Source organism: Buteo buteo, chromosome 11 (assembly GCF_964188355.1).
Source record: "Buteo buteo chromosome 11, bButBut1.hap1.1, whole genome shotgun sequence".
In the NCBI taxonomy this organism is placed as follows: Eukaryota; Metazoa; Chordata; class Aves; order Accipitriformes; family Accipitridae; genus Buteo; species Buteo buteo.
The window spans coordinates 23,725,982-23,746,156 of record NC_134181.1 but is presented as its reverse complement, the minus strand read 5'-3'; the positions used below and the strand labels follow the sequence as shown (position 1 = coordinate 23,746,156).

The following is a 20,175-nucleotide window of genomic DNA, read 5'->3' as shown; positions in this document are numbered from 1 at the left end:
CGACGGCAGGGATGCCTCCCCTCCTGGCCGCGGCGTGCTAGAGCAGCTCCCCAATGTCCCCAGCTACCGAGCCACCGCTGCCTCCCGCATCCCCGTCCTTGCCACCAGCAAGCCAAAGGCTGGAGTTGTCAACCCCAATTTTTGCAATGAGGAGCAATCCCCCCTAGGTATTAGAGATGTCGGCTTTGACGATGGGCTTGCGTAGTTTGAGGGGGGCAAGGGGCTATTCCTGGAGTAGCTGCTTTTTGTTGCTTTTTTGGGAAAAAAATAAATAAAAGCATGCTTTATGTTGCAGCACTGAGGCTGGGAAAAAAATTCATGTTTTTCTGCTCTCACCTCATCACTATGTGCCTTTCTAGCTAACCCCTAGAGAGCGTTTGCAAGTATCCGTAAATTATATGCTATATGTTTTGACCTGCTTGGCTAAAAACTCTCCCAAAGGACCTGCAGGCCGAGGGTTAAATATCCGCTGCGGACGTGGTTTTCTCCTTAGCATTCATGCAACCTGCTCATACTAAGAGGACAGTAAGATGGAGGTTTGCTGTTCACGGTTTTCTGCCTTTTAACCCAGAACTACAAATTATGTTTCTGTGGCCTTGCTTTGCTTTGTTTTTAACCAGCAAGTCAAATTCTGCTGTTTTTCCTTACACGCAATGGGATTTTAACTTTGCAACCCAAACAGGCCTTTTCTCAGTGATTTAATTGAGCCATGCTCTGATCCACTGGTCCTACATCAGCGTGGGACTGGAGGGGATGCACGGGGTCTTTCAGGCATGTAAACCCCCCCCTTAGAAGAAAACCTGCAGGAACTCACTGCATTTTGTTATATAGCTAAGAAAAGGGGTGACTCTTCACAGCCCGGCCAGCTGCGGTATCTAGCCAAGATAAGCTCCAGTGCCATTTCTCCCTTGGGCAACTGGCATCTCTCTTTACCCACTATAAACATCCAACCTTCCTGCTTCTACCCTTGCTTGTGGCAGGAAGCAGTTATTACCTCTGCAAAAGAGAGAGACCATAAGTTCTTATTTAAATAGTGCCTTATTCTGCATGAAAAACAAACACTCGTGTAATTTGGAGCTTGCGCGATCCACATGCAGAAGACCCAGGAGATTTTCTAGACCCTGGGAAGCAGGTTTGCAGCTGGAAATCCTGGGTTCCTGCATAACACCCACAGCTGGTAATCCTCATCTCCATCATTTCCCGAACCACCGGGACCCAACACTTGCACAGAGTAGTTGCAAGCTGGGAAAGCAGAAGGAAGCAGGTGGCACATCTTCTAGTGTTAAAAACTGGGCAAAAAAGAGAAAGAAATGCTTCAAACCCTGAGGAGAAAGGAGTGCTGGGCGAGAAGGGAATGGAGGGAAAAGGAGAGTCCTTCCAGTGTGCTGCGGGGTTTGGGGGCAGCTCCGTGGAGATGATGGGGCTTGGGGATTCATCCCGGCTGCAGGCTGGGCCCTGCACCCCTCTCACCTGCAATTGTCCTTCTCCACGGGCCAGGTAATTACCCCACCGTGGACATCAAGGATGTGGACAGCGGAGGCGTTGCTGTGGAGAACGACGGTACCCACTTACCGGTGCCCACTGCTGGCGCTCCCAACAAGCTGGGGGTGCCCTGCACGGCACCGGCATCCCCCAGGTATGGCTCTGCCCAGGCGCGGTCCCCGGGTCCCAGGGGTCTCGCCCCCTGCCCCAACAGTGCCGGTACAGGAAAATTTATGCAACCATATGGAGCAACCCATTTCTGGCAGGTTTGGCCAGTGAGATGGGGTGATGTCCGTGTGGTGGGTGTCACCCCCGTGCAAGGCAGGGGAGATGGCAAAAGCCTTGCCTCTTGTTTGCATTTTTTAATTAAATGGTTAAATTTTGTTTAAAGCTTCTGGGGGCTGGGGACAGCCCTGTCTGTGTGTCCTCCTGGAGATGGGCTCGATCCCCGGGCTGTGGTCAGATCCCCTTTGTCTGTTGTCCCACACGTCCGCACTCCCAAATTCAGAGCACAGGAGGTCCATGTGCTGGGTACGGGCCTTCATCATAAAACCCAACAATTTTCTTCTTGCATTTTTGCTGTAAGGGTTTGCAGCATCTACTCCGTGGGTTTGCGCCTTCAGATCAAGGATGGTTAGAGAGGGGGAGGGTTAAAAATGAGCTTTAAAATTGAGGCTGGAGGAAGCCAATGGTTTTTTAGCTGTTGTTGGGGTATTTTTGAGGCTAATTCTCTCAGAGGATTAAAAATAAAAACCAAGGTGTTTTTTTCTGTGCTGAAAACCAGGTGTTATATTCATCCTCACTTAATAGTTTGGATCTTTTAGTAAACAAGCTCCTGGAGGACTTGAAAATAAAATGGCAAAAATGCCCGTAATCCAGTCTGTTTGAACCGCTTTTTAAACTGGGAAAGCAGAGCCCAAGGAGTCATATGAGATACCTGCAGTGCAAATACTGACAGCGTTAAGACACCAATTATTTAAAGCCTGCTGAATCTCACTGCCTTCTTTCTATTAGCCCAGCGATGAAAATTGTCCTGTGACAAGCAGCTTGTTGCTGGAGAGCGCTCGAGGCTCACATGCCAGGATCAGTCTGTTGAAACACCTTTAGCAGTCGCTGCTCGGGATGTTTTTCTCTCTGGAGTTAATGAACAGGACAGGCTGTTTTTCTGAGACAGAAAAGTCCGTGTTTTCCAGTCAGATCAGCAGGCAAGGCAGGTCTCGCTTTGAATCAGGGTCAAGGTGATGGGCTTTCCCTTATGCCTTCAACCAACATAGAAAATGGACAGCAATTTAGATTAACACCCCTGTCATGCATCCCAGCACATTGTGGGCATCTTTGAAGCCCAGAATCCAGCAACCCAAAAGCGCAACCTTATTTTATTTAGATCCACTTGTCTATGTGCAATTCTGTCTCCACCATCATTTTTTATCAAGTCTTTTATCAAGACCTTATTGAGGCCTTTCAATATGTAAGGGGAGGCTTATAAGAAAGATGGAAAAAGACTTTTTACCAGGTCCTGTAGTGACAGGACAAGGGGGTACAGTTTTAAACTGAAAGAGGGTAGGTTTACATTGAACATAAGGAAGAAATGTTTTACTATGAGTGTGATGAGACAATGGAAGAGGTTGCCCAGGGAAGTTGTGGATGTCCCATCATTGGAAGTGTTCAAGGTCAGGTTGGATGGGGCTTTGAGCAACCTGATCTGGTGGAAGGTATCCCTGCCCATGGCAGGGGGGTTGGACTAGATGATCTTCAAAGATCCCTCCCAACCCAAACCATTCTGTCATCCTATGGTTCCCCAGTAGAGCTATTTTTTGGAGCACCTTGGTTTTCTCATGCTATTTTCTACTCATTTCTTAATGCAGGTTGTACATTTGCAGTTACACATATGAGCATATGAACCTTTCTGCCCTGTCTCCAGGTAGTGTCTCTCAAAACACTGGAGGTCCCTTGGTAGAGCTGGAGATTTTTAAAAGCCAGCAACTCCTGTTTCGCTACATAAAGAAATAAAATTTCATCATTCTGAACCAGAAGGAAAATGCTTGGCTCTGGCTGGTGTTTTCAGAGGAGGAGGACATCAACTCTGCATTAAGCAATCATTTGTTTGTCCTAAGTCACTTCTCTTGGCCACAGTCTTGAGTTTTTTCCCACAAGGGGCTGTGAAGGATTAGGGTTAACATTGTTAAGACACATCCAGAAAGACTTGCTGCAAATGAGCCACTTAGACTAAGTGGTGCCTGGAAACAGGCTCTCGCAGGTGATAAATACCAGGATACATCTGCCATTGCCACATGGGCAGGGCCCCTCTGGGGGACCCTGTGCATCCCACACTTGTCGGGGCAAGCGCAGGACAGCCCTGTGCTTATGGCCACAGCTTTCCAAGGGCATTGAAAATGGAGCAACGTTTAGGCTGCGACGGGGTCTTCTGTCGCAGCTGGCTGTTCGGTGGATGTTTGTGTGGTGGCCGGTGCCGCAGAGCTACCTGAGCACAGCTGGAGCCTTCGCTCCTGGGCAGCGTCAGAGCAGCTACCCATGGTCCACACCGATGGCCAACCCCAGGCAGCATCTGCTGGCCTCATGTTGCTCACCCTATAGCTTTATTTAGGCAACTGCACTCTCTACCTGGTCTCTTGAGGTAGCAATTTACATTTTTATTGCTTGTATTCAAAGTCTTTCATACTTGGCTTCCTGCACATTTGTGCAAGGGTGTTCGTGTAGCTCTTTGTACCTGTGCTGCACATTTCCACTTCTCGATTTCTTTACCATTAATTTATTATTAATTTAATTATTTATTTAATCTTTCATCTTTAGCTTTTACTTGGTCTACACACACTCCTCGTCTTCACTAGCTATGTGTCTCTTGGATCACTTTGTATCGTAGGACATGCAGTTTGAAGTCTTCATGCATCAGTGAAAAAAACTCTGGGTTTTAGTGCCATTCTGACCAGAGGTCTGGAGGTCCTGCCCCCAAAAATGTCCCCTGCAGCTAGACTGTATGAAAAGACTGAATGTTTTCCAGGGGATTATCACACGGGTTCCTTTTTTAACATGGATGACTCAAACTGCTAGACCTGCCAGGGTTTTGGACTTAGGGTTGCACATACATGAGCTTCTCCATGGAACTTAATGTAAAATCCCAGGTTCTCTTTGAGCCCTTCACCCCACAGTTTCCAATATCTGCTGAAATTTGCATTGCTTTCCGGGTAACTCCTGCTCCTTCTCACATCCACGTCTGCTGGGAACGCAGATGAACTACAGGCACCACAGAATATCACGGGATATTTCTTGCACCTCTGAATTTACAGCCTTCTTGGGGATGTTTATCTCTTTTCACATCTTTCCGAGGGCATCCATTAATCTGAAGCGAAAAGAGGCATTTTTTTCCCAGATGGATGCTGACACATAAAGCTTTGCATGGACTCAGAAGGTGACCACGTGAGCTCTGTGGCCCGTGAGACCTATGCTGTGCCACAGGCAAAGAGGGGGGATGGCGATACCCTCTCTGCAGTGTGCCCCTTACAGGGCAAGGGGCCATTGGGACGTTGATGTAGGCTTCTTGGGCTTGTTCATGGATGAGAATGGGCGATGGGGTAATGCAGTGCCCCGAGGGGACAGAGGCAGGGGAAAGGCAGCTGGAGACTGGTGAGAGGCGATAGATGTTGTCCTAACAACATCACAGACCTTGGCAGGACTATTTCTCCAAACTGATGTGGTTTTGGGAAACCCTCCATCCGTATCTGAGGGTACTTTAACAGGGGGGTTGGTGGTTTTCCTCCACCCTTGTGCTGCAAGCTTGGGGAATGAAGGTTTCATTGGTCTTGTTCGTCTGCTCCCCATCCCAGCAGGGCACATCTGAGGGCCAGCGAGGCTGGAGATGGCTGGGTTCTAACATTTGGCTTTCTTCAGGAGACTTGTGATGGCAGGACAACCTCCCTTGGCATCCTCCTTGCTCCTGCTCCACGTGCAGCGCCAAGCCATTTTGCACCAGGGTCAGTGAGATCCTGGCTCATTTAGAGCAACAGCTGTGGTGACAGAAGACAATTTCTTTGTTGCACTTAAAACTCTGGACTTGACTGCAGGTTTGCAAACCAGTCCAGATTTTTGTCATGATTGTCATCTTCGTGTTCAGCTCTCTTTCTGCTACTTTGCTTGCCCACATGTAAGGAAGTTGTCCCAGAAACCTGGCTGTGCCAAAAGGAGCCACCAGCTGTGTTCGTTAGAACACATCTTCTAGGAAGACATCAGCTGCCACTGGCTCAGCGTCACCAGGACAATGTTTATAGGGCTCTTCTCGAACCTGGAGCTTCTCTCGGCTGTTGCACTTTGCACCTGGCTTTGCAGGTATCAGCAGCTATTAGAGGGTCCATGTTATGTACCTGCTGCTCTGCAATTCACTCTTTGTCTTGGGGGCTTAAAGTGCTACGGAGCCAGCCCAGAGCCAGGTTGTCCCCAGTACCTTCTCTTTTTTCCAGATTTCACTTTCTTGCTCCACCTTACTGGTATTGCATTTTCCTTGCCTGCCTTTCAAAGTGCAGTGGTGTGATGGCACAGCACTGGGGATGAGCACCCACCCTCCATGCATCTTGCCAGGTGCCCAAAATGGGTTGCAAAATGGGCCGGGTGCCACATGCCCATGCAGCCATGGGCTCAGTGGTGCCCAGGAAGCAACAGGGCTTTAGCAGCAAAGGAGCAGGGTGGTTTGCTCCCATTTACTTCAGGGAATGCCAAAAATTAGGGGAAAACTGACCATGGTAGGAGAAGGGGAAGTGGAAACAGATGAGCCCTGGGAGGAGGAGGAGGAGCTGGCTGAGGATGGGGGACAAGCCCAGCCTTGGTCACTGTGTTTGTGTCTGCAGGAGGAAGCTGCTCGTCCCAGAGGATGGTCTGGACAAGGGACTGGTGAGGCAGTTGCCCACCCGAGCACTGCTGGGCTGGGACGAGGAGCAGAGGGAAAGGTGCGTGATGGGACTGAGGGCTCCAGGTCAGCCAGGCTCCCAGGCATTCGGATCCTGGGGCTCAGGTGGAAATAGCAAAGATCCCAGAAGTGCTGGGATACCAAAGGGAGAGGGAGCGTTGCTCGCAGCAGGTTTAGCACTGTGTAGCAAGTAACGCACTCCCCCTCCAAAAATAACAATCACGATGCTCCCTGGAGCAGAAACTGCTCTCTTGTTTTTCCTGTATCTAGGTAGAAATATTCTCCTTAAGACTAGGTTTAACCACAGGGAAGATGCACCTTTGATCTACATAAAATATAGCACTATGGGGACACCTTGTTTTTACTGATTGTGGAGAAATTACCTTTTTCTTCCATGTAGGAAGCTGTGCATCATGCACCCCAAGTTCTGGCTTCCCTACAGCCCTGGGGGACAGCCTTGGAGGGAGCTGCCTGCCCTGGGAAGCAAAGTCTTGGAGAGGGTCTGCACCTCCACATGGCACAGGGTTTTGCCTTCTTCCTTGGCAGAAATTGTTGTGCCAGTTATCAGAATGAACCAGCCTGGAGCTACAGTAAACGAGCTTGTTTCTGTCCTCCCTTCTAGTGATGTTTCTCAGTCATGCTAGGTAAAGCATCCTGCTCTGAATCCGACCTAGTTTTAATAAAGAGGCTGAAAGGAAATGATGTAGTTTATAAATTCAGGGGCTTGGTGCACATTTTCACCCCATAGTTCTTCCAAAATCTTCTTCTCCCAGGCTTATGCAATCCAGCCTGGGATCTTGGTGCTTCCCAAGTCCCTCTGAGGGCATCTCACACCCCAGGGCAAGGATAAGGATCAGGCTGGTGCTGCTTGACGGTATTTTACTCAAACCACCTTAACTTGTGTTCTTCTGATTACACAATAGCCAGATAAATATGAGTAAGTCCTAATTCAGGAACCTGTAGGTTAAAAAATGGGTCATGAACCTGTCCTTGGGCTTTCCTATCTGCATGAAATGCCCGATGGTCTCCTCGCAGCCTGCCCGAGCGCATCGGTTCAGCCACGAGCCTGAGCAGTGCCATCATCAACAACCGGCTCCAGGAGCTGGTGAAGCTCTTCAAAGAGAGGACTGAGAAGGTGAAGGAGAAGCTGACCGACCCCGATGTCACCTCGGACGATGAGAGCCCTGTGGCATGTGAGTTTGAGTGGGGCTGGGAGTGTTTGACTAGTGGGTCCCCACACACGCTGTGTTTTCAGGGAAACAGCTGCTTTATTAACAGTTTAAAGACCTTAAAACAAATTGCTGTAAGAGGATTTTCTGCCATTAGAAATAACTGCATGGCCTCTTCCAGCTCCCGCCAAGCTGGTGCCTGCGGCAGCACCAGTTCCTCCCCCAGGAGGGGAGCCGGAGGGGGACAAACCGGCAGGGGATGAGCACTATTGCGAAATGCTGTGCTGCATGTTCAAGTACCGGCCCTGGCTGGACCACCTGAAAAACTACCGGTTCCCCACCAGCATCGACCCGTTCACCAGTGAGTGAGGGAGCACAGCCACACACCTGGGCTGGGGACAAGCAGGTGGGGCTGGGGAAGAGGGGGTGAGGAGGGGAGGAGGTGTAAAAGATGAGACCTTGTAGAGAAGGGAGGACAAGTAAGGAAGGAGCAACTTAGCTTACACCTGTCTACTAAACCCCAGAGTTTTAAATTCCCCTGAGAGGCACAGGCATTCCTAAATACTTCCTGATAGCTGTGGGTGTCAGGAGCATGACCAGGCAGGGAAGGGGTAGCCTTCTGCTTTCAGGCTTTTTAGTGGGCAAACATTGTCCCTGTGGTGTGGACACCCCAATTAAAAATAACAATCACAAAAGAAAAATCCACTGTCAGGTGGGCACCCCACAGGAACCCAGCTCCTTCCTTAGTCTTTGCTATTTCACAGCCGTTTTGAAGCCCCCAGGCTTGGGCAGCGAGCCATCAGCTCAGCACAGCCTCAAGCGGGAAAAAAAGCCCCCCCAAAAAAGCAAGAAAGTTGGTAGTGTGGGAGCAAAGCAAAAGCAAACCTAGTATAACCATCAAAATTAGAAGAGGCTTTCTGATAAAAAGCAATGTGCTCTGCAAACAGTGGTATTCACTTTCAGTCTAGAGCCCAGCTCACGAGCAGTTAAATGCTGTCCATAAGAGACCTCCTTTGGGTCTCCTCCTTGCACGCAGGGCAGGGCAGGGGATGAAAACGCCTTTGTGTAGTGGATTCATGTGGACAAGGGACATGTGCCCGGCTAATCACAGTGTGGTTCCCTGTGCACAGATCTGATGTACGTGCTGTGGCTGTTCTTCGTTGTCATGGCCTGGAACTGGAACTGCTGGTTGATCCCCGTCCGCTGGGCTTTCCCCTACCAGACACCGGCAAACATCCACTGCTGGCTGCTCGTGGACTACCTCTGCGACCTTGTCTATCTGCTGGACGTCCTCGTCTTTCAGACCCGGCTGCAGTTCGTCCAGGGAGGAGACATAATAGTGAGTGGCAGCACGGTCGCTGCGTCCCACCGGTGGGGACCTCCCATCCCCCCGAGCGGCATGGATGGTGCTGGTCACTGATCTCTGAATCGAGCTCCCCGAGCTCTCCCACCACGGCTGTGGCCATCAGGGCTGTGTCCACTCTTGGAGGACTACAAGCATCTCTCCTGCCATGTAGTGGATAAGCCGGCAGTCTTTTTGTCTGCCAAACATCCGTATTTTTCCCCTGAAGTCGATACTAGCCCATCTAGAAAGCATGTGGTCTATGGCGGCCCCATTCCTGGGTAGGGATGCTTGCAGGGTGATGTTCCGCAGGGCAGTCCTGCCAAGAGCATGGTGAGGTGCACGCCGACCGGCCCCAGCACAGCCATACGCTCCGAGTTTAATTTTCAGGAGCACAGCTAGGCAGAATGCATTAGCGATATGACAAAAGTGATTGCAATCTGAATGCATAGGTCACGTGCCTGAGATAAGTAAAAGCCCTTCATTCTGCTTCCATACCCAATTAAATAAGCTGTGAAAAACAAAACCTTGAGGGTACAGCCTTCCCATTGCCCATGCGAATGCTCAGACAGGGAGGTTTCTCCTGTAAACTCTGGCTTCTGTGGTGCTGGCACCACGATGTGCTTTCTCTGGGATGCAAAACGAGCACAGGATGTCCTGAGATAGAATGGGAAGATGGCATACAACCAGGTCTTCTGCTCCTCTTGCTCTGCTCCCCTTCCTGGGCACAAAGGGAGCATCTTCCATGTTGCGGAAGAGGAAAGCCAGGCAGGGCCACGTTGGCCATGACTTTCCATTCTGCAAGCAACGACCAATCTTCCTGTCTCTCTCTCTCTCCCTCTCCTATTCCCAATCAGACTGATAAAAAGGCCATGAAAGAGAACTACCTGCGATCACAACGCTTTAAGGTTTGACATACTTTTATTTATTATTCTGAATCTTTAATCTGAACTGTGGCCTGCAGCTCCACCCAACCATGCCTGCAGGTCCCCACAGAAGTTTCTCTTTTTGTGTGGATCTCAGATGGATGTGGTGTGCCTCCTGCCCCTGGATTTCTTCTACTTCAAAGTCGGTGTCAACCCGCTCCTGCGCTTTCCTCGCTGTCTGAAGGTGAGTTGGAGCTTATAAAATCAGGCAGAGCACCAGTTGCAGTGGATGTGAAGAAGTCCCATATTGTTTTGGGTAAGCTTTGGCTTGCTAGACTCATCAATGATGATGAGAGGATTCTAAAATGGACAGAAGTCTTGTACCAAAGGCTTTGCAGGGTTGTTGGTCAAACACTTCATTTCAATCCTAAAACACACTCACATTTGAATAGCAGGGCACTTACAGATGGAGCCAAGTCTGTCTGTGGCAGTTCTGCTGTAGAGGGGCTGCAGGAGGGAAATGGAGAGGGAGCGGGGTTTTATGGGGATGTAACTCTCCCGGTGGGTGCCGCGGGAAGCTGGAGCACGCTGCTTTCCTTCTCCTCCCAGTACATGGCCTTCTTCGAGTTCAACAACCGCCTGGAGGCTATTCTGAGCAAGGCATACATCTACAGGTGAGGGGAAGGGAGGGAGGGACAGAGCATGGAGTTGCTCTTTGCTACTGGGGAAGAAGGTTTCACTTTGGTGTGCACCTGTTCTGGGTTTCTGATTTATTTTCCTGCTGTTCCTGGACCAGCTGACAGGGGCACTGGCTGGTGCAGGCTGAACGTGGAGGTCCTGGAGCCCACGTGGGTAGGATCACCTCTCCCCGACCCAGTGGAGACAGGGGTGCTGGCAGTGAAGAGGACCTGCCAGCAGATAAGCTGCTTTTTCTGGCACTTCAGGAGCTGCAGGGCTGCGAGAGGGAGCAGAGGGGCTGCATGTTTGGGTGCTCTGTGGTTCCTGCATTGGCAGGACCTGCATGGTCAGCACTCGGCTCATCGCATCAAAGCTCCTTGTGATGCCAGGGGTGGATCTGATGTGTTCCTCCCAGCAGACACTCTATCATCTCCCCTCCTGCTCTCTCCTATTTTTTTTTTTTTTTTTTGCAGAGTGATCCGGACCACTGCCTATTTACTGTACAGCTTGCACGTGAACTCCTGCCTCTATTACTGGGCATCAGCCTACGAAGGACTGGGCTCTACCACCTGGGTCTATGATGGGGAAGGAAACAGGTACAAGCCAGGGCTTGGGTCCTCACGTAGCACAGCTTGCTGTGATGAACTGGAGCAAGAAGGGATGCAGCCAGATTCATAAAAAACCCTGAAGCAAAGGGTTGGGGGTGCCAGGAGAAGGTGCAGAGCCAGGGAGAATGACAGGGACAGGAAGGATGGGATGTGCAGTAATATATGGTGCTGCAAGACAAAGAGGCTGCAGCTGGGCTCAGATGGAAGGCAATGGCAAGTTGAAGAGGCTGAAAAACTGGAAACCTGGTGCTGGGAAGCAAGGGAGTTCTCCCTGGCCGAGCAGGATGGCAGTGTCAGCCCTGTTTCTGTTCATGTTGACCTGCTGCCAGGTCAGGATGGAGGCTTGAAGCTGTATGTCCTAGGTGCCGTGTGTCAGGCTCTTTGGACCAGCCCAGTGCCCTCATTCCCAGGATGCGAGACAGGGATGGTGGCCATCCTGTCCCCTCACCATGGCATTTCCAAGATACACACGTTAAATGTCCATTGCATCGTCAGTGATGGATGCCACAGGGAGAGTACTCAGCTCACGAGCTGAATGCCACCTTGTAGCAAATGCCCACACCTGTGTGTTTCACAACATAAGCAAAATAAAATATTGAGTAATGTTTAGCTAACTTAGCACCATGCAGTAAATGAGAGTTTCCTGTAAAAAGGCACGGGTAAGTGCATTAAAGACTTACTATGAGGTGTGGGTGTAGGTGGGGACAAGTGACTGTCACCCATGCAGCGTTAGTGTGAGTGTTGCCTTCCCTTTGAGCACTCAGCTTCTCATGTTAATGTTGCCGCTACATAGCTATTTTGTGTGATATACATATCTCTATCTCTATGTGTAACTATGACATCCAAGGGAGTGCCCAAGACCAGTGAACCAAGAATTTGCTCAACATCTCCTGAGTCCTATGCCAACAATTTGCTCACAAACCCTTTTTTCCCCTTGACTATTTCTAAAAGTGTAAATGTTGCTGCAAATACGTTGCTGGTTTATGGTAGTAGAGCTGTAAGAAGCAGAAAGTGGGAGTAGCCGGAGCAGCTAAGGGTTGTTGGAGGTTTGTGGAGGGTGGCTATGTCCCCCTGCTCCTGTAGCATCTCCAGAAGCACCTGCAACTGTGGTGGGGAGCCTGCAGCCCCTTAGTTTTCCCTTCATCACCCATAATTACTCTCAACAGGCTCTGGCTTGCCGTGGCCAGAGGATGTGAGCTTGGTACTGAGGGGTGAAACAGGCCTTCACGCTAGAAACGCCTTCAAAGCTGCCATCTCTTTTCCTCCCAGCTACATCCGCTGCTACTACTGGGCAGTCAAAACCCTCATCACCATCGGTGGCCTGCCGGACCCCAAGACACTGTTTGAGATCGTCTTCCAGCTGCTGAACTACTTCACGGGCGTCTTTGCTTTCTCCATCATGATAGGGCAGGTGAGCGGGAGTTGTGGGGGGTTCCCAGCCTCAGGTAGGGAACATTTTCATGGGGTTGGTCCACAAGTTTGCATCTCCAGGTTTGTTTTCCCCATGTGAAGACCTGCTCAGCATTGGTGGAAGACAAAAAGTATTTGGCAGATGCTGTTAAGACTCAGCATACATGCTCTAGACTGCTTAGCCTGTGTGATGGATAAGTGACAGCAATTAAAACATCTCTTCCTCCCATTCAGATGAGAGATGTGGTTGGTGCCGCTACTGCGGGGCAAACTTACTATCGGAGCTGCATGGACAGTACCATTAAATACATGAACTTCTACAAAATTCCCAGAACTGTTCAGAACCGGGTGAAAACATGGTATGAGTACACATGGCATTCGCAAGGCATGCTAGGTGAGATCCAACCGCTCCAAGGACCAACACTTGCATCGCGTGTTTTTTACTGCGGTTGCTTTGCAGAAACGTTACTGTCAAATAGCACTACAGTTTTGGGGCGGGGGGTGGCTTATTTTACTCTTCGCTATAGGGGCTTTTTTTGCCCACCTATAGAGTATACAGGCTGCCAGCGGGTCACAGCACCATGGTGACCCGGCATCACTCACAGTGCACTGAGTGAGTCCAGCATCCCACCCGCCGGTCCCTGGGGAGAGGGCAGTGACTGGCAATTGCTGGCCAGAACGTGTCCAACAGTAAACCCACTAGCTCGCCCTACCAGTAAATCATCAGGCAGGACCTCTACGCCTGCTCTCCTGGCCAAGAAAGGTGCTGGCTTGGGCTCACTGGTCTGTCTCTGAGAGCCGTCAGGGCAGGGATAACATGAAGGGCGGCTCTCCATCACCCGTTGGCTTTAGCCCTGCAGGTTGCTGGGTGGGCAGAGGCTGGAGGAGACCCTTCTGGGTGAGCTGGCTCCTGCCTTCTGCCACCAGCACGCTGCCACACCAAGCACATGCTCTTGGATCAAGGGCTGGAAACAGCCAGTTTTCTGCTTTGTCTCACAGATGAGTCAGAGCTGCTGGTGCAGCTGCCAGACAAGATGAGGCTGGACATCGCCATCGACGTGAACTACAACATCGTGAGCAAAGTGGCCCTCTTCCAGGTATCCTCTGCAGCGCGGGTCCTGGCTGGTGGAGCCTGCCGTGCCGGCACGGACTAACGGTGCTGTTGGCTCTGTTTTGGCTCAGGGCTGCGACAGGCAGATGATCTTTGACATGCTGAAGCGGCTCAGATCAGTGGTCTACCTGCCTAATGACTACGTGTGTAAGAAGGTAATGAGATGCTTGGGTGCCCTCCCATCCCCAGTGTCATGGCCGGGCAATGCAGAGCGGGGCAGGCCAGGCCTGGCCCATCACCGTGGCGTCGAGCAGGGAGGGAATTCAGAACAAAACCATCCTCTGTTGCAGCTGGTCTTGTGTAAAGACTGACCTCTTCTGCTGCAGCCACGAACAGCAGGACAGCAGGGAAGAGCCTGCTGAGCTGGAGGAGACTTTGGGATGCTTAGATGAGGATGCTTGGGAGTGAGCATCATCAGGACAAAGCATTTTGAGAGCTTGGAGAGGGCAGTATGGTCGTGGGGGTTTCCAGCAAGATGCAGGTTAGGGCATCCATAAGGTCTCCCTGTTTCTGGGCACCCCACACAGCACGCATCTTCCCTGCAGGGAGAAATTGGCCGTGAGATGTACATTATCCAAGCGGGACAAGTGCAGGTGCTGGGGGGACCTGACGGCAAAACCGTGCTGGTGACCCTGAAAGCCGGATCCGTGTTTGGAGAAATAAGGTGAGTGAAGCACTGCCAGGGGCCAGGGAAATACAGCTTGCGGGCTCTGGGTGAGGAGGGTGGGAGGTGGGGAGATCAGCAACACCCTAATTAATCTTTGTGACTGAGAGCTGTGAACACTGAGCAGCATCTGCTACACAAATAACAGCTTTTTTCTCGGAGCTTTTCCACTACTTTTGTCATCATGCTGTTTTCTGCCTGGGAAGCTAGGGACAGCAAGCAGAGGTATATGGAGTGATGGGAACATGAAGAAAAGATGTTGCACTAAAACAGCCCCCCAACCATTAATCTGCCCATTTTATGGGCATGTAAAGTCCTGTACCAATTTGTAACACGGTGATAGGGTTTGTCTCCCTACAGCCCAGCAGACATTAGGCTGGTGTAAAATGCAATATTTAAATCTTGGAACAGGCAAATCAATTTTTATATAGCGCTCCATGCCAACGTTTCCCATTATTCTTTAAAATTTGGGCTTGGAAAATTTAATTGGGGGTGAAAATTAAACTGAGTCCTCTGAAAGAAAGGAACGGAGACATGAAAAGGGGGATTAAGTTATCCTGTGAATAACAACACTGACATGTCACCATGTCTCTCTCAGCTTGCTGGCAGCAGGAGGGGGAAATCGCCGAACAGCAAACGTCATAGCTCATGGATTCGCTAACCTTTTCATTTTGGATAAGAAGGACTTGAACGAGATTTTGGTGCATTACCCGGAGTCTCAGAAGCTGCTGCGTAAGAAGGCCAAGTGCGTATCTGGCTGCTGCTTTCTAGCCTGTGGGGGTTTAAAAAAACAAAACAAAACAGAGTATGGGTTTCAAGATCGCAGGGGAGATTTCTCTCTGTGTGAAGCCCTGGGAAAGCTCCTGCTGCAGGCACCGGGTATTAGGCACGTGTCCCCGGAGAAGAGCCAGGCTGGAGCTGCTGCGCTTCGGCAGAGGGCACCCAGCCCTTGCTGCTGGGCTGGGGAGGCTGGAGATGCCCAGAGCCAGCCCAGCCCTGCTGCAAAGCTTCACTGCTAAAAGCGGGTGCAACTCGGGAACCAACGTGGCTGAAGTGCATTCGTTTAAAAATCTATTCAAATACTCGCTTTAGTTTTTACCGTTACTTAGATTTGTTATTCTGTCCTTTCTAAGGCGTAAAAAATCCCCATCCTTTCTGCATTATAAAATCCAGCTAGTATAATATGTCCCTGGACTGAAATCATCTTTCCTTTACCTTGCTGTAGGAAAATGCTGAAAAACAACAATAAACCCAAAGATGAGAAAGGAGCGCCTGGAGACCCCCTGATCATCCCCCCAAAAGCTGACACCCCAAAGCTCTTCCAGGCTGCCCTGGCCGCCACAGGGAGGATGGGGGGCAAAAGGCCACTGGCGCAGCTCCGGTGGAGGCTGAAGGAGCTGAAGGCGATGCAGGTCAGTGTGGGCAGGATGGCAATTTGGCTTTGGTTCGTTAGGTGTCCAGTCGCTGCTCTCCCCCACTGGCTCCAGAGCCTGAGTGTCATTAAGGTGCCTTAAAGGAGTGAGCTCAGGTCATCGGGGTCTGATGTAGTGCCGGCAGATGGGAAGGGGTGGTCCAGCGTCTTACACACGGCCTTGGGAGAATGTCATTGTCCCACAGGGGTTTGTTTTGCAACACAAAAGGGAAATACATTGACTTTTTGCCCAGCTATGCTGAGCCCGAGTCTAATTTCTAGCTGGGTTACAGCCACAGACGAATATCTCTTCCGTGCCGCAGAGCCAGAGCCACTCGTAATTAATCAATGTGCTGGCGGGACGGAGGGTGATGCTGGCATCCAGCATCCACAGGCCAGTCAATATTTGCAAAGCTTTCACGGCATGGTCAAGGCAGAGGCACACCATCCTGCTGGCTCTGCATGAGCTGCAGTGAAATCACCCTTGCTTTTTTGTCATGAGCAACTGAAAAAGAAAATGAGCCTGCTCTTTTTTTTTTTTTTTAATTTCCAAGTGTCTCTGCTAAACTCACAAAAAAGGTTGTATCTCCATGCAGACCTGGTTGTTACTCTTCCCAGCATGGAATTATGCAGACTATCACCTCTGGACATGTAAAGGGAGGTGAAAGAGCAGCTGATAGGGAGCACACAATGGCCTTGAGGCTGGCTAAGTATCCAGGGAGATGCTGAGCATAATTGCATTTCTGCAGTCCTTCCCAAAAGCACTAGGAGGCTTCACACAATACGGTGCTTAACACTAATTAATAACCCAGTAAAGGCAACGGTAAACAGTGGCACCGTGTGCTCGTGCTGTGCTCCCTACAGTGGTGGCAACAAGACCCGTCGTTGGAGGGTGCACATATTAGGAGCTAACCCCGCTAAAGGGATTCGTAGGACCCCATTAGAAGGACATCCCTCTCCATGGCACGTCTGTAGGTGAGGTTTCTGAGGCTCCTCTCTAAAGGCAGCTTTAGGACAGGGCAGTCCAGGGCTGCTCCCTCACAACAACACTTCTGCCAAGCTTTTGCTGAGATAACCCCCTCCAGATACTCCAAGGAGCAAAACAAGAGCTAGTGCAGGAGGTGTGAGAAAGCTTTGTTGTGCTCATCTCAGTGTACTTCTCTCAAGATGTGCAGAATATAAGCCAGCTGCCCTTCTCACAGGTCGTCTCTGGCAGCAAGCTGACATCCCGATGATGGGGTCCAGAGCTGTGAAACTCTGCAAAACCCCTGTTGGGCTTTGCGCAGTGCAGACGCCATGCTTGGGGGTGGTGGACAAGGGTGTGCTAAGGTAGATTTTACCTTTTTTTTTTTTTTTTTTTTTTATTGCAGGGTTCCAGTTTCAGTCCAATCCCACCGAAATCACCAGTGCACCAGAGATCGCCTGTCACATCCCACAAAGCACGCACCCACCTGGGAGAAGAAATATTCTCAAAATCTTCTGATAGTTTAGTCACCATTCGTGTGATTTCTACAGCACAAGAGGATGAAGAAATCCTTGCTGCTGAGATTTCAGAGAAAGAAGAAGAAAAAGAAGAGAAATGAAAAACTAGTAGATCCTGGGGCAGGAGGAGGAGTCAGGCAAACACCTGGGGTAGAAGTTTTTGTCATTAACGCTTTCCATGCAGTGGCTGTAGGCTTCGCTAAGTGCTGTGGGTAGGATCTGCCTTTCTTTTCTGCCTAGACCTTCACCCACTGTTAATAAAACCCTCTGCCATATGACCCAGAACCATACAAGGCTTCCGTGCTCTGGAGATATATTTTTATTGAGCGTCTTTATGAATATCGGCACTAAATGTCAGGCCAGCCCTCTTGCTTCAAAATCCAGCCTTACAGAGATTGAGCCCTGAAGAAACTGCTTTTTATGGCTCTGGATGGTTAATGAGTGTTCAGATAAAGCGTGAAGAGTTATTCACCTCTGACAGCTGAGTCACTTCTTGGCCAGAAACGAGGGGAAAAAAAACCAACAAGGTTTCTCTGTTGGGCTCAAGGTTGTCAGCAGCAGCTGGAAAGTGATTCATCCAAAAAGGATGTGGACTATGCTCATAAGCCGAGCACAGGCCAAATCACACTGTCACGAGAAGGCCTAGGTCCATCCCGGTGTGTATAGACTGTGAGATGCTTGAGGGTCCGTCCCTGCATGGTGCCAAGACCACCTTGGGTTTGCCTTGTGGGAAGAGGAGTTCCTCCTGCCAGCCACCCACCCAGGGAGGTGGTGGGCTCTCCATCACTGGTGGCTGTCACAGAGAGATTTGATGAGCATCTTTAAGGGATGGAGAAGCACAGTCCTGGATGAGGAGATGTTTCTGGAGATCCTTTCCAGCTCTGGGTTTCCATGGGTGCACCAGGGATAAACCGAGCGCAGGAAGGGAGAAGCCGTGTTGGTTTCCAGCTGGGATAGAAAAGAGAAGTGCGGTAAGTGCTCTCCTCTCCCAGCCAGCGTTTCAGAGTCAGACCAGAGCCCGTAGCATGCAAATGAGCATGCACAATTGTGCAGGTGGTCCCCTGCGCTCATTGCTGGACCTCAGTGATCTGCCATGTCTCCAGCAGCCAATTTCCAGCCCCTTTTGGTCACTTGGTTGGCTCTTGGCCATGCTTCCCATGGAGAAGCCACTCTGGTCTTGCTCGTCACTGCAAACGGGGCTTGTAAAGGCGCTCTCCCAATGCTGGGTCCGGGCACTGGATGAGAAGGCAAACGCCTGGTTAGCAGCCAGCACGCCCAGCTGATGGCTCAAGGTGTCCAGTCTTCCTCCAGCACGACCAGTTCCTCATCTTCCTCAAAGTCAGCGCCGAGCAGAGCGAGCTGCTGGTGACCTGAGAGGTCGTGAGAAGTGGGGGATGAGGCGGTGCCGGGTGAGACGATGCAGATCCTCCCCAAGGTTTTGGCTGGCCAGGTCTCCGTGGCACAGCTGGCTCCATCAAGAGGAGCCGGTTTCCATCCTCCGGAGGAAAAGCTGGGGCAGGTTTTGCCGCAGGGAGCAGCCTCAGCGCCATGGCCAAGGGACTTTTCAGGTGTTCAGCAAATACTGTGAGCAGCGCTGCAGGTTTCACAGGTCTGGCCGTGAGACAGCCGGGCTGTTCGTGAAGGGTGTCAGCACCAGCATCGCCCCATACGTGGGTGATCCTTCTTCCCATCAGCAGCCTGGGGCTGATCTTCACCTCCTATGGGGTCATCTTATTTTGTTGTGTTTTTTCCCTTCTCTTGAAAATAGGTGGGTTTCTGTGGCAGCAAAAAGCCAGGACATATGTTAATTAACGATAGCTTGCTCTCTTTTAAACAAATTTAATGAGCTCCAATATACCGCAGGAGGGTCTGAAGCCACCATTGCCCTTAACATTGCAGGGGAAAACCTGGACTCGCCCAAACCTCCCTAAATATTTCTCGTCCTTAGTCATTTGCAAGCGGTTTCCTGCTGGTAGAAGGTTTCACTGGGGAGTGCAAAGTATTTTTTTTTCACTAGATGGTAAATGTTTGTATTATCAAACCAGGAAACGTGCAAAAGTCAAACTGGGGTTCTGATTTGCTGCTGCGATTTGATATGGTTTAGAAAAAACATTTAAATAAATAGTGGGCTGTAATGGCTTTCATAATTGACTATATCTACAATAAACACCATGTAGATTACCATTCATTTGCTGTGGATTTATTTCAAAATCCCAGTTGTTTTATATTTTTTTGCTCACTGATGCACCGACAGAGCCAGTAAAGTCCCCACACACAGTTCACAGATTTTCCAATAAACTTTTTAGAGGCTCAGAGGTCATGTAATAGTAGTAGTAGAATTGTAATATGTTTTTCATCACCAGAAGGAAGGAAAAAAGCTTTCTTAAATGGCAAATACTTGCATGAAGATCTTAGTTTTCAACATGCTGATGGATACATAACTGGTAATTCTGGAACCACGGGTAGATTTGAAATTATCCTCCTCTGTGATCTGTTTACGGCTTTAGTTCTTTAGAGAGATTATTCTCCAGGTAATAATTAAGGTCAAGGTAGGGTTGGGCTTACAGGCTGGGTTGTGGAGTTGAGCTCAGATCTATTTGCTGTGCAGGACTATTTAGAAATGACAGGTAGGCTAAGGAGATGAGCAGCTCATTTAGTGCCTCTTGTTTTGGGGGTTGCCATAAATTGGCTTTCTGCTGAGTTTTGTAATTCCATTGATTCACCAGTTTTGCTGTATTTGCAATGGGCCTCCTTTGCAGTCGTTCCTATTAAATATCTTGCAGCATGCACTTATCACAGGTCTGTTCTTTCCACTGCCCTTGTAATGTTCTTGATGGATTTGGTAATGCTCCGTGTACCTTTACTGCATGTCATATTAGCTTTTGCTCATTCCACTTTGATGTCGGTAAGTGTTGGATTGATCCGATATGAGATTCTCTACTAATACTAATGCAGTATTTGGGGGATCTTGCTGGGCAGTTGCTTATTGCCAGTCCAGCACCCTGGAATTTCTGCATTGCAGTGTCCTTCCTGACTT

The 20,175-nt window shown here is 50.0% G+C and overlaps 1 protein-coding gene across 1 annotated transcript in view; it reads left to right on the top strand.

Annotated features, from left to right (window-relative positions):
- CNGB1 (cyclic nucleotide gated channel subunit beta 1) overlaps positions 1 to 19,915 on the top strand; it is a 41,807-nt gene extending 21,892 nt beyond the window's left edge. Inside the window, exons 18-34 of the mRNA XM_075040591.1 lie at positions 1,498 to 1,636; positions 6,339 to 6,437; positions 7,433 to 7,590; positions 7,748 to 7,927; positions 8,697 to 8,905; positions 9,766 to 9,816; positions 9,932 to 10,018; positions 10,384 to 10,448; positions 10,926 to 11,048; positions 12,330 to 12,471; positions 12,705 to 12,864; positions 13,470 to 13,567; positions 13,653 to 13,736; positions 14,127 to 14,245; positions 14,844 to 14,990; positions 15,471 to 15,657; positions 17,027 to 19,915. Coding sequence (XP_074896692.1) covers positions 1,498 to 1,636; positions 6,339 to 6,437; positions 7,433 to 7,590; positions 7,748 to 7,927; positions 8,697 to 8,905; positions 9,766 to 9,816; positions 9,932 to 10,018; positions 10,384 to 10,448; positions 10,926 to 11,048; positions 12,330 to 12,471; positions 12,705 to 12,864; positions 13,470 to 13,567; positions 13,653 to 13,736; positions 14,127 to 14,245; positions 14,844 to 14,990; positions 15,471 to 15,657; positions 17,027 to 17,239 — 2,261 coding nt within the window. The 3' untranslated portion in view covers positions 17,240 to 19,915. The remainder of the gene's footprint in view (positions 1 to 1,497; positions 1,637 to 6,338; positions 6,438 to 7,432; positions 7,591 to 7,747; positions 7,928 to 8,696; positions 8,906 to 9,765; positions 9,817 to 9,931; positions 10,019 to 10,383; positions 10,449 to 10,925; positions 11,049 to 12,329; positions 12,472 to 12,704; positions 12,865 to 13,469; positions 13,568 to 13,652; positions 13,737 to 14,126; positions 14,246 to 14,843; positions 14,991 to 15,470; positions 15,658 to 17,026) is intronic.
- Positions 19,916 to 20,175: the final 260 nt, after the last annotated feature.